General features: G+C 45.9%; 2 protein-coding genes across 6 annotated transcripts in view; one reads left to right on the top strand and one right to left on the bottom strand.

Moving 5' to 3' along the window:
- CNPY1 (canopy FGF signaling regulator 1) overlaps positions 1-5,107 on the bottom strand; it is a 123,205-nt gene extending 118,098 nt beyond the window's left edge. Inside the window, exon 1 of the mRNA XM_062192921.1 lies at positions 4,905-5,107. The gene's annotated coding sequence lies outside the window, so the exon portion shown is untranslated. The remainder of the gene's footprint in view (positions 1-4,904) is intronic.
- Positions 5,108-5,198: 91 nt separating this feature from the next.
- RBM33 (RNA binding motif protein 33) overlaps positions 5,199-13,278 on the top strand; it is a 149,205-nt gene continuing 141,125 nt past the window's right edge. For 3 of the 5 annotated variants that reach the window (XM_062192915.1, XM_062192918.1, XM_062192919.1), the window contains exon 1: positions 5,200-5,481. In XM_062192915.1, the coding sequence (XP_062048899.1) occupies positions 5,439-5,481 (43 nt within the window). In that variant the 5' untranslated portion in view covers positions 5,200-5,438. Of the gene's footprint in view, positions 5,482-5,928; positions 5,960-13,278 lie in introns of those variants that run through there. The other 2 variants (XM_062192913.1, XM_062192917.1) reach the window with 2 other exon arrangements.

Here is a 13,278-nt window from a genome sequence, read left to right on the forward strand (position 1 = left end):
TTGTCTACATACTGATTTTTTTTTTAAACGATTTATTATTAGAAAGGCAGAGTGAGAGAGAGAATGAAAGAGAGGGAGAGATAGAAAGCTTCCAACTGCTGGTTTACTCCCCAAATAACCACAACAGCCAGGGCTGTGCCAAGCCAAAGCCAGAAGCTCCATCTAGGTCTCCCACATTAGCAGAAGCGACTAAAGCACTTGGGCCATCACCTGCTGCTTTTCCAGGTGCACTAGCAGAAAGATGGATTGGAAGTGGAGCAGCTGGAATTTGAACTGCCATTCTGCTATGGGATGTTGGTGTCACATGTGGTACTTTCATTTGTGGTGCCACAATGCTGGATCCCATAATGTTGGCTCCCACATACTGATTTCAGTTTATTTGGATATATAACCAGTAACGGAATTGCTGAATCACAAGGTAGTTCTATTTCTAGGTTTTGGGGAACCTCTGTGTTGTTTACCATAATGGGTGTACTAATTTACATTCCCGCAGTGCATAAGAGTTCCCCTTTCTCCTCATCCTTGCAACATTTGTAATTTTTTGTCTTTTTGAAAATCACCATTCTAAATGGGATGAGGTGATCTCTCATTGTGGTTTAGAACTGTATTTGCCTGATGACTTGTGATGTTGAGCACTTTTTCATATACTTGTCGGCCATTTGTGTTATCTTTGAGAAATGTCTATTCAGGTCATTTGCCCATTTTTTAATAGGCTGATTTATTTATTTATTTAAATATTTTATTTATTTATTTGAGTGGCAGAGTTACAGACAGTGAGAGGGAGAAACAGAGACAAAGGTCTTCCATCTGCTGGTTCACTCCCCAGATGGCTGCGATGGCTGGAGCTGGGCTGATCCGAAGCCAGGAGCCAGGAGCTTCTTCCTGGTCTCCTATGCAGGTGCAGGGGTCCAAGGACTTGGGCCATCTTTCACTGCTTTCTCAGGCCATAGCAGAGAGCTGGATCAGAAGAGGAGCAGCTGGGACTTGAACTGGTGGGTATATGGCATGCCAATGCCACAGGCAGAGGATTAACCTACTGTGCCACAGTGCTGGCCTCTTGGCTTATATACTTTGCTATTGTGTTGAATTCCTAATATATTTTCTGGAAATTAATCCCTTGCTTGATGAATAACTTGCAAATATTTTCTCCCATTCTGTAGGTTGTCTTTTCAGTATGTTGCTTCTTTTGTTATAAAGAAGTTTAGTAGTTTGCTATATACCCCTTTGTCAAGTTTTGCTTTTGTTGCTTATGCTTTTGCGGCCATATTCAAAAAACCTTGGTGCAGACTAATGTTCTGGAGCATTTTCCCTATATTTCCTAACAGTATTTTCATGTCTTACATTTGAACCATTTTGAGTTGATTTTTGTATATGAGTGGTCTAGTTTCTTTCTTCTGCATATGGATATCATTCTCCCAGAACCATTCCTTGAAGAAACTTTTCTTTCTCCAATATATACTCTTGCTTCATTTGTCTAAAATCAGTTGATGCAATACATGGATTTATTTCTGTGTTCTCTACTTTGTACCTTTGATCTTACTTGTCTATTTTTAATGTCAGTATTTTACTTTTTCACATAAGCACTCAGTAACATTTTCATTATTCCAGTTTATCTTTTAGAGCAATTAAATATGTAAAAATGTTTATTCAATTCCAACTATATTCATCATCAACTATATTTATCATTTCTTTTATAGACCATCTGTTATATTTCTTGTGCCTGAAGAGTATCTTTAAACATCTCTTGCAGAGTATGTCTGGTAGTAATGAATTTGCTCAAATTTGCTTGTCTCATTTATATTCTTGCTGGGTACCTATTTTTGAGTTGACAGATTTTTCTGTCAGAACATTAAAGATGTCACTTCATTGTCTTCTTGCATGGCCTCTGATGAAAAATCTGCTATAATTCTTACTAATCTTGTATTTTTGTAGGTTGTGTTGTTTCTTCAGCAGTTGGAATAGGGTATGGTTGGGCACAAACTTTGTTTGCTTGTTTTGGTATTCATCCTGCTTGATGTTCTCTGAGCTTCTTGCATCTGTTTTGGTGTCTGCCACAAATTTTGGAAAAATTCTAATTCTTTAGACAATTGTTCTTTCTCTTCTCCCTCTAATTGGGAGAAATGTCATGTTAGAGTATTTGATACTGCGCCACAGTTCATGGATGCTCTGTTTCCTGCACTCTTTTTTCTTTCTGTTTCAGTTTGGATAATTTGTATTTCTATGTCAAATTTTTTTATTATTATTTTTTATTTTTTTGACAGGCAGAGTGGACAGTGAGAGAGAGAGAGACAGAGAGAAAGGTCTTCCTTTGCCGTTGGTTCACCCCCCAATGGCCGCTGCGGCCAGCGCACTGTGCTGATCCAAAGCCAGGAGCCAGGTGCCTCTCCTGGTCTCCCATGCGGGTGCAGGGCCCAAGCACTTAGGCCATCCTCCACTGCCCTCCTGGGCCACAGCAGAGAGCTGGCCTGGAAGAGGGGCAACCGGGACAGAATCCAGTGCCCTGACCGGGACTAGAACCCGGTGTGCCAGTGCCGCAAGGCAGAGGATTAACCTATTGAGCTGCGGCGCCGGCTTTCTATGTCAAATTAACTTATTCTTTCTGCTAAGTGTACCCATGAGTCCTCTGACAGCATTTTAGTGCTTTTGATTTCCACCATTTATGTATTTTCCATCTTTCCATTGAAATTACCCATTTTATCATGTTCATTGTCTACCATTGACATCTGAATCTTTAACATTTAGTTATTTAATGTTACTTAATGATGTTTAACATCAGTTATTTTAAATTTACTCTCACAGTTCCAAAACCAAATAATAATATGATGTCCTATCTGAGTCTGGTTCTACTGCTTTGACAGGTGGGAGTGTGCAGTTGCTTGCTTTTTTCTATGTGGAGTTATTTTTGGTTGGAAGCCAGATATGTTGTTTGTGATAGAATACGCTAAATGTTTTTGTCTTCGGAGGTAAACACACCTTTCACTATATTTGGTTATTGGTATGGGAGTTTGTGTGATCTTAGGAATTGGGTGCGATGTGATATTTGTTGTCACCACAATTACCCTCTGTGCCTAAAACGCTCTGAATTTCTCCTGTCAGAGCTCGTACTTAGACTGTGGACTTATTTTCTGGCCATTATTTTCTCAATGTTTCTTGCCCTGGGCTTTGGGTCTTTCCTTGCACTGCAATTCTGAGAGAATCAGTGTCTTGAAGTTCTCCCAAATGCATTCCATTTTAAAATTTTATTATTTATTTTAAAGATTTTTTATTCATTTGAAAGTCAGAGTTACACAGAGAGAAGGAAAGGCAGAGAAAGAGTGAGAGAGAGGTCTTCAATTCAATGAGGTTACTTACAAAGCTTATTATTTCAAAAATATTTTTTATATATTTGAGAGGTAGAGGGAAAGGGAAAAATACAGCAAGAACACTCTGATCTGCTGGTTCACTCTCCAATGCCAGCAACAGTTGGGGCTGGGCCAGGTGAAGTCAGGAACCAGGCACTCAATCCAGGTCTCCCACATGGGTGATAGGGGCTCAAGTACCTGGGTCATCATTTGCTGCCTCTCAAGGTCTGGAATTGGCAGTGTAGACAGGGCTTGAATCCTGGTATTCTCATGAGTTATGGTTTTTGCAATTGGTGTCTTCACAGACAAGTCAAAAGACTGCCCTATTTTTTTTTTTTTTTAAAGATGTTATTTACATTCATCATGGACCCAGGAATTTTTTTCCCCAATACTTTATTATGGAAAACTTCAAACATATCCAAAACTTGGAAGAATTTAACAGTAACACGCTTTTAGCCATTATGACCCTATACTTGTTTCATCACACGGCCACCCCTCTATCCATCCTCTAGCCAATTTCCTGCATGGATGTGTGGGGTGTTTAGTAATCGGTGTGGCACCTCCGGTTTCCTATCTGTTCAGACTCTGTCCTTTACCTAGTTCTTAGTCATCGTTCCAAAACACAGCTCTTACCGTGCCTACGTAACTTCTGTTCTTAAGAACTTTCATCTTTACTTTATATATACTAAACTGATTTTCTGTATATAAAGAGAATTGAAAATGAATCTTGATGTGAATGGAAGGGGAGAGAGAGCGGGAAAGGGGAGGGTTGCGGGTGGGAGGGAAGTTATGGGAGGGGGGAAGCCATTGTAATCCATAAGCTGTACTTTGGAAATTTATATTCATTAGACAAAAGATTAAAAAAAATTCTTTCAGTAATCCCCGGGTCAGATAAATGCCCAGAGGCCCTGAGTGCGTATCCTTCCAGCCTTGTGGCTTACACCTCCCTCAGCCTAGCAGTCTAGCGGCCACACGCACTCTTTGCAGTGTTCTGAATCCCAAGCCGCCGGACATAGCAGAGCCTTGTTTTTCTGCCTAAGACGACTTGTTGTCCCCTTAGGCTCACGTTCACGGTCAGCAAAGCAACGTTTGCAGACGGTGGGTACCGCACCGTAGCGCCCACCCTGTCCCCTCAACCACTGCTGACCCAGAGCCGCCTGCTCCGGCCACCGCAGCGGGACAGCCTCCTAGTCACTCCGCACCCCGTCCTCGACGTGACCGCCTGGCCTTGCCCGCCGCTTAGACATGCGCAGAGACGGAGGCGCGGGGTCTCGAGAGCGCGAGCCCAGTGAGGCCTGGGGACTCACCAGAATCCCGGCGCCCGCTTTTGGCGCGAGGGTGGCGAGGGGGCTTGGGACCCGCGGGAGTGCGCGTGCGCCTCAGTCCCGCGCCAGAGTGGGGGGTCAGGGGCTTTTGTCTTGGCTTCCCGAAGCGCCTGTTCTAGAGCTGTGCGCACCCTTTCCTCCCCTCCACAGGCCCGGACAGCGTCCACGACTGCCGCTGCTGCCGCCCCTCCTGCCAGCGTACTGTCCACACACACAAACCACGCCGGGAGCCAGTTACCTTTCGCGGGCGGGGCCTTCTCTCTCCCACTTGCAACCGGCCGCCGTAAAGCTCTGCAGTGCCGACTGCCGCAAAGCGCCTTGCGACACAACTGGAGTCGCCTTACGGGCAGCAACCGCCCCTGCGCTTGCTTTAAACGTTCTGTTTTCCGGAGCCCATCAGAGGCTGCGGCCGTGTGTTTCGCCTCCGCAGTAGCCGTCCCTCACGCGGAGGCGGCCTTGAGGGCGTCCTGCGGCTCCGGTGGATCTGGCCCCGGCGCCCGCGCGCCCCCGGCCTCCATCTTCCCAGTGTGCTCCGCGGCGGCGCGAGTCCGCGGCCATGTTGCGGTAGTTTGTTGTTTTTCTGCGGAGGCGAAGGCGCTGCTGTGTATCACAACGCGCCCGGCTTCGCCTCGCTTTCCCCCTCGCCCCCATCCTGGCCCGCCGTCCCCTTCCCTCCCCGCCCTCCGCCCCCCGTCCCTGTCCCCGGGCCAGGCCGCTCGGCCCACCAGCCGGCTTGGCGGGGCGAGGCTGAAGGCCGGCCCCAGCGAGCACCATGGCGGCCGCCCTGGGTGCAGGCGGAGGAGCCGGCGCCGGAGGTACGTGAGGCTGCCCGGGCTCGGGGAACAGAGCCGAGCCGCGAGGGTGGGGGTGCCAGCCCGCTTCGGCCTTGGAGAAGACGGGGGCCTCTTCCCGGCTCCGACTCATTGTGTCCGATCCTTCTCGGTTCTCCCGCCGCCTTCGCTATTGTCAGCCCTTGCCTCGCTCCTGCCTGGCGTGCAGGCCGTGGTCTCCCGTGGGCTGCTGTGTTTTCTCCTCCACCTGCCAGTTTACATGGAGTGGCCCGTCTGCGGCGTGGGCGGGCGTTGAGCGATGCGATCGGCCCGGTCCCGGGGCAGGGACAGCGCCCCTGGCGCGCTGCAGCCGTTCGCGGGTCGCGGCCTGGTGTCTGTGGGATGGGTGATTCAGACTACGGTGCCTTCACGGTTTAGCTCGATCTCAAGCCCGTTACAAAGCCAGATCCAGAAAGATGTCATCACTATGAAGGAAGATCAAACAATATGGCGTTCTGTGAAAGTGAGCATTCTTGAAAAATGGCCTCAACTAAAATTAACCCCCCTTGTTGTCTAATAAAAATCCGTTAGTGTTTTCGTTATCGGCATAGAGGGAGGAGGAAAAGATTTAGATTTATGAGGTTAAGCACCTGTCTGACAAATCACGTGTTGGTGCAGGATTTTTTTTTTTTTTTTTAATGTGGAGCGATTTTTGAAAAAGATCTTTTAAAAGTCTGTGGAAAACTTTGTAATAGAGACCCTTAAGTGATAAAGTAAGGACAACAAAAGTATTGAGTTAAGTTATTGTGACTGAAACGTTAGTGTAATACTGTAGAGGTTTTCTTAGGATTGCTTACAGGTAGGTAGGTACATTGCAGTAATTCTGCCTAGGAATTTTGGGCAAAGTGGAAAAGCAAAAATCACAGAGATCAAATGCAGGAATGGTGCTTTGGGCTATATATATGCCTTACATGCCTCTTTGCTGTCTAAAGAGATGATTTTTTGCATGTTAGGGCTGAGGCTTTCTGACATACATGATTTACTTACTTTACTTGGTGTCTTTCTGGAGGGCAGAATTATGTTTTATGTCATCCTCAGTGTACTCTGGGAACTCCTGGGTCAAAACCACTTTCATTAAAAGGGTTAAGATGTTATTTGCGTTTTTTATTCTTTCTTCACTGGTGTAGAGTGGAGTTTTCGGAGGCTGTATGACATGTGAAGACTGATAGCTAATGGCATGTGTCCTTGTGTATTCATACAAGTTTCTGAGAGAGAGAGAGAGAGAGATCGATCTTCCATCTACTGGGTCACTCCCCAGATGGCCACAACAACCAAGGCTGGGCCTGGCCTGCGCCAGGAGCAGGAACTCCATCCTGGTCTCCCACATGGGTGCAGGGGCCCAAGCACTTGGTCCTGCTGCTGCTGCTTTCCCAGGCGTGTTAGTAGGGAGCTGCATCTGAAGCCGAGCAGCCAGGATGCCCGCAAGCAGTGGCTTACCTTGCCAGGTCACAACGTCAGCCCCAAGTTTTAGTTTCTAAAATAGTGAAAATCAATACAGTCTACGTAAACAGAAGCCTTTTGCAGGCCTTGAGGATTTTGAAGCCAGGAGGTTGGAGAATTCTAGAGGTTTAGGTGGGCTTTATTTTTTGATGCTTTGGGGTTTGTCTTTTCATTTGCCAGGTTTTCCATTGTGCTTAGACTGAAACCAAGCTTCTTGCCGAGCTTGATGAATTCTGGTTGTGACTGGGGCCCTGCCTACCTCAGCAGCATGTTGTGTGACTTTTTCCCCTGTCCCTGAGAGTGATGCGCTCCACCTGGGTGCCTGCCCGCGCTCGGAGGTCTGCTACCTCTCCTAGGTGAGGCTCCTGAGAGGCTGCCTTCAGAGGTCCTTCTCTTGCTCCTGCGTCTTGCTTTGTTCTGTAGCACCCTTGCTTTCTGGAGAGCGTTTCTGTTAGTGTTCAGCTTGTTTCTGTTAAGTTTCCTCCCTCAGTCTGAAGGCCCCATGAGGACAGGAATGCCTGTTTTACCCTGCATTCCAAGTCTCAAGTACACAGCATGTGTTCAGCAAGTATTTGATGAATGAATGAATTCAAGAATGAATGGTATCTTAAAAGTATTGTTAGTCCGTTCCCTATGGTTCATCTGTGTAACTGACTGAACCATGTTGAGAAATACTTGTATCATTTGGCATCCTCATTTACAGCTACAGATTGCTTGTTTGGCAGCTCAGAGTAGCACAGTGGCTTTCTGTATTTTTTTAATTGTGTCCCACTTCAATGTGATTGATAGTGTGACTTAGGATCCACAGACACGAAAAAGTTTTATGAACAGTAGTGTTGACCCTGGATGCCATGTTTCTGTTTCATTACGACAAAATGCTGGTTGTGATCTAAAATATCACAACCCACTAAATGTTTCAAGACTGTCGCTTTGAAAATCACTGGCCTTTTGAGTAGTAAGTGGTTTATATTTACTGCATAAATGGATCATAGCTATCTAGAACTTAGTCAGAAACTGATGGAATCTCTGAGCAGCCAGAATAGATGTCACAAAGTGCAGGTACTTACAGAAGTTCTTGCCTCGCTTCTTGGAAGGCAGCTTACTCTTGACTTCAGATGCAGTTCTAGCTAATAAGTTATTTACTATGGCAGACAAATAATGGTAGGGGAGATGGGATCTAGCTTTACCTGTAGCACGGAGAATAGGAACTTACATGTTGGGTACTGAAAGCAAAAGCATAAATGCAAAAGCATGGCATTTTGGGGACACTTACCATAGGGACAAATATTTTAGTAAGTTTCAAGATCTGGTGCTTCCTTGTAGTGTAAAATGTAGAGACAACAGCAGCAAAATAAACAACATAAATCTTAAAAAAAAAAATTCCCACCTGTGGCAGGCATTGGGCCTAGCTGTCAGACTTAACCTTTTGCTTGGGATACCTGCATCTCATGTTGGAATGCCTGGGTTCTGGTCCCAGATTCCAGCTTCTGGCTAATGTGGACCCCAGGAGACAGGTGATGGCTCTAGTGGTTGGCTATCTAACATCTATGCAGGAGACCTGGATTGAGTCTGGCTTCCTGCGTTGGCCTGCCCCCATCCTGATGATTGGAGGCATTTGGAGTGTGAGCCAGGGCATTGGGGCTCCTTGTCTGTTTCCAAATAAAAATTGAAGCAAAAAAAACCCTCCCAACCTGTATTTATGAACTGCTTTGTGAATGAATGCATTATCTCACTTAAAATTTATATTCTTGGGCCTTATATATTCTGATTTTTTCAAAAGGTTTATTTATTTGTAAGGCAGAGTTATAGAGAGGCAGAGGCAGAGAGCGAGACAGCGGTCTTCCATCTGGTGGTTCACTCCCCAAATGGCTGTTATGACCTGAGCTGGGCCAATCCAAAGCCAGGAGCTTCTTCCAGGTTTCCCATGTGGGTGCAGCGGCACAAGCTCTTGGGCCATCCTCTGCTGCTTTTCCAGGCCACAGCAGAGAGCTGGGTTGGCAGTGGAGCAGCTGGGACTCAAACTGGTGCTCGTATGGAACGCCAGCATTGCAGACGGTGGCTTTACCTGCTACGCCACAGTGCTGGCCTCTATTCTGATTTTTATAGGTGAGGTGGGTATTTGTAAATTTTGTTTCCTAGGTGAATCTTATGCAGAATTAAGTGTTTGTTTTTTGAAGATTTACTTATCTCTTCAAAAGGCAGAGTTACAGAGAGAGATGGAAAGACAGAGATCTTCCATCTGCTGGTTCACCCCCAAGTAGCTGCCGTGGACAGGCTGAAGCCAGGAGACAGGAGTTTCCATCTGAATTTTCCACGTGGGTGCAGGGGCCCAAGCACCTGGGCCATCTTCTGCTTTTCCCAGGCCATTAGCAGGGAGCTGAATCAGAAGTGGAGCTGCTGGGACCCAAACCAGCGTTCATATGGGATACCTGCATTGTGGTTGGCGGCTTTACCTGCAATGCCACAACATCACCCCAAGAATAAGTTTTTAATGGAATTTTTCTAACATAACTGGTAGTAGAATGAGTAGAACCATATACTCATGACCCACCTTTAGCAGTCATTAACGTTTTGCCAATCTTACAGATGTTCCTTGATTTATGATGGGGTTGCAACCTGATAAAACCACTGTACCATCCTAAGTTGAAAATATCCTAAATTGAACATGTATTTATTACTCCTAACCTGCCAGACATCATAGTTTTACTTCTGCTACCTTAAATGTTCTCAGAATGTATTATGTTAGTCTATAGTTGAGTCTCATGAGAGTATTACATAGCATCTCATGGGAAAAGAGAAAAATTCGAAGTACAGTGTCTGCTGAATATACCACCTTTGTGCCATCTTAATATTTGGAAATTGTAAGTACAACCTTCATGTGTTGGGGACCACCTATATTTTTACCTACTTGGTATGTTTTAAACAAATTCCAGGCTTGAAAATTTTAGAGCAAGAATAAATGGCAGAGAATTAAATTTTTGACATTAAGTCAGTTCTCTTAGTTTACAGGTGAGAGGAAACTAGCCCAGAAAAGTTTAGTATTCTTCCTGTTAGAATGGGAGGTAGGCTTTGACTTCTAGCTTTAATGTTCCTTTCACTGTGTCCTTTTTAATCTGTGCCAGTAAATGTAAAGCTGGAAAGTATGCAGCACAGAGCATAAATTTTAAATTTGAAAATGTTAAAGCAAATGTTCATGCTTCAAAAGATAAAATTTACTTAGGAAACTTGGAGAACATTTGATCCTTAATGGTGTTGAAAAATGAGATTATTTTTATGCTGATGGTTATGTATATATTTTTATGGGAACTTAATTTTTTTTCATTCAAGAAAATCTTTCATATTTAATTTCTTTGCTTCAGTCAAGAGACTTTGGCAACCAGAGGAAAGAATAGCTTCTCTTTTTTTTTTGGCCTTTAGGGCCCTTTAACATTTCTTGTCAGACAGGTTTATTAGTGACAAACTCCTTCAGGTTTTATCTGGAAACATAATTTAAAAAACAATTCATTGGTTTGAGAGGCAGAGAGACAGAGTGCATGCGGGAGTATCCATCTGCTGGTTCAGTCTGCAAATGCCTGCAGTGTCTGGGACTGGACCAGGGCTGACGCTGGGTGCTGAGAATGCAATCCAGGCCTCCCACAGGGCTGCAGGAGCCCAGCTGCTTGAGCCATCTCTGCCTTTCACAGGGTCTGCCTGTTAGCAGCAAGCTGGGCTCAAGATCTGGAGACCAAATTCAGAAAAGTAGTGAGTGGATGGAATCTACTGTATGATAAAAATGCTGTGAACACCATTTCGTTGCTGTAAGAAATTTACTTTTCAAAAAATCCAACTACTGGCATTGTCCAGAAATACTTTTTTTTTTTTTAAATTTGACAGAGTTATAGACAGAGAGAAAGGTCTTCCTTCTGCTGGTTCACTCCCCTGGTTTCCCACGCGGCTGCAGGGGCCCAAGCACTTGGGCTATCCTCCTCTGCCCTCCCGGGCCTCAGCAGAGAGCTGGACTGGAAGAGAAGCAACCAGGACTAGAACCTGGTGCCCATATGGGATGCTGGTGCTGCAGGCGGAGGATTAACCAAGTGAGCCAGGGTGCCGGCCCCATAGAAATACTTAACAGGCTTAACTGCTGAAGCTTGTTAACTGAAACGTTTTGGCTTCCATTAATGCCTTCCGTCCCTGCATTTATATTAAAAATCCACACATAAATGAAAAGGAAAACCTGTCAAAACCTGATTTATGTCCCCCTTTTTCCCACCTTTTGACTCCATGAGAAAAAAATCCTAGCATTCAGAACTACTAATAACTGGAAGAAGAGAAAATTTTTTTGAAAATGAAATGTTTCCCCTCATAGTAGATTCTTCTTCTTCTTTTTTTTTTTTTTTTTAAAGAATTATTTTATTTATTTGAAAGAGGAGTTACAGAGAGAAGTAGAGCCGAGAAAGAGGTCTTCATTCCGCTGGTTCACTCCCCAAATGACCGCAATGGCCAGAGCTGAGCTGATCCAAAGCCAGGAGCCAGGAGCTTCTGCCAGGTCTCCCACACAGGTGCAGGGGCCCAAGGGCTTGGGCCATCTTCTACTGTTTTCCCAGGCCATAGCAGAGAGCTGGATTGGAAGAGAAGTAGCTGGGACGCAAACCAGTGCCCAGATGGGATGCCGGCGCTGCAGGCTGGGGCTTTAACCTGCTGCGCCACAGCACTGGCCCCTCATAGTAGATTCTTAAGCATGTTCTTCACATGCATGGTGTGCTAGCTGGATGTCTTTTGGCATAATTGTTATATGTTTGGTATGGATAGCACACAGGTTGTTGTTTCAAAAAGGCCAACCAGCTAGGTCTCCTTTGCCTCCTGCAAAGCACCAGTAGCTGTGTTCTAGGTGTGCAGATCTTTTTTGAAGTCCTGAGCAGTTTCTGGCACCAGGAGCTGGAAGAGGAGCTTAGGAATCACAAGCTCAGTGGACTTGTGATTCTGTCTAATTTCGTGGAGGTTTCTTCACTCCTCCAGTGGAGGACGCACTCTGGCGAGTGGCTTTTGCAGCCAGTTGCTCCCTGAGTGCTTGACTGTCGATCAGTTTGCAGGCAGTCTGCTTTGTACCAGCCATGGTGGAAAGACCTCCTTATTTACCGCTCTTCTCCTTCGGCTGGAGAGGCGGGGCTGGCGTTAGGGAGCATGGCTGCAAATATAGTCCCCCAGTCCCCTTAATAAGGTTTATGTTGGCGCCACTGTTGTGGGCTGCAGGTTAAGGCTCCACCTGTGCTGCTTAACTTGCTGTGCCACAGCACCAGTCCCAATGAGTATTCTCTTAGGTGGCAATGTTTAAAATCTATTTATTTTTAAGTTTTTTTTTTTTTTTTTTTTAAATTTTTATTTGAAAGGCAGAATGACAGAGAGGGAGAGACAGAGAAAGAGATCTGTTGGTTCACTCCTCAAATGGCCATCACAGTTGTAGCTGGGCCAGGCTGAAGCCAGGAGCCAGGAACTCCCACATAGGTACAGGGCCATCTTCCACCACCTTTCCAGGCACATTAGCAGGGAGCTGGATCCAAAGTGGAGCAGCCAGGACTCCCACTGGTGCTGTGATATAGGATCTGGTGTTGCAAGTGGTGGCTTAACCTGCTACACCACAACAGTGGCCCTATTTATTTATTTATATTTGAAAAGCAGAAACACACAGAAATCTTTTTATCTGTTGGTTCACTTCCAGATTTCCTGCAACAGCTGGGGGTGGGCCAGACGGAAACTAGGAACCCAGAACTCACTCAGAGTGGGTCTCCCATGTGAATGCACAGACCCAAGTACTTGGACCATCATCTGCTGCCTCTCAGGATGAGTATTACCAGGAAGCTGGATTTGCAGTGGAGTCGGGACTTGAACCTAGGCACTCCGATCTGGGATGTGGATATGTCGCACCTCCCCCTCCCCCTGCTTTGTCAAGACCCTGGGTGCCAGACCCTCCCTGACTCCTTGCAGTGCAGATGGCAGAGCAGATACGCTGTGCTGGGCATCTTGTGAAACAGATCAGAGAGAAGCTCCCCTGGGCTTCAAAGAGCCCCTTACTCTTCCCCCAGCTGCCTTGTATCCCCCTCCCCTCTGTAGTGGCTTATTCCCTCCTTAACCAGATAAAAACTCAGTTCTAACTTTGCAGTTTGGGGCTGGCACCGTGGCGCAGTAGGTTAATCCTCTGCCTGCAGTGCCAGCATCCCATATGGGCGCCGGTTCTAGTCCTGGCTGCTCCTCTTCCAATCCAGCTCTCTGCTGTGGCCTGGGAAAGCAGTAGAAGATGGCCCAAGTGCTTGGGATCCTGTACCCGCATGGGAGACCTGGAAGAAGCACCTGGCTCCTGGCTTTAGA

Source organism: Lepus europaeus, chromosome 5 (genome assembly GCF_033115175.1).
Source record: "Lepus europaeus isolate LE1 chromosome 5, mLepTim1.pri, whole genome shotgun sequence".
NCBI classification, from domain to species: Eukaryota; Metazoa; Chordata; class Mammalia; order Lagomorpha; family Leporidae; genus Lepus; species Lepus europaeus.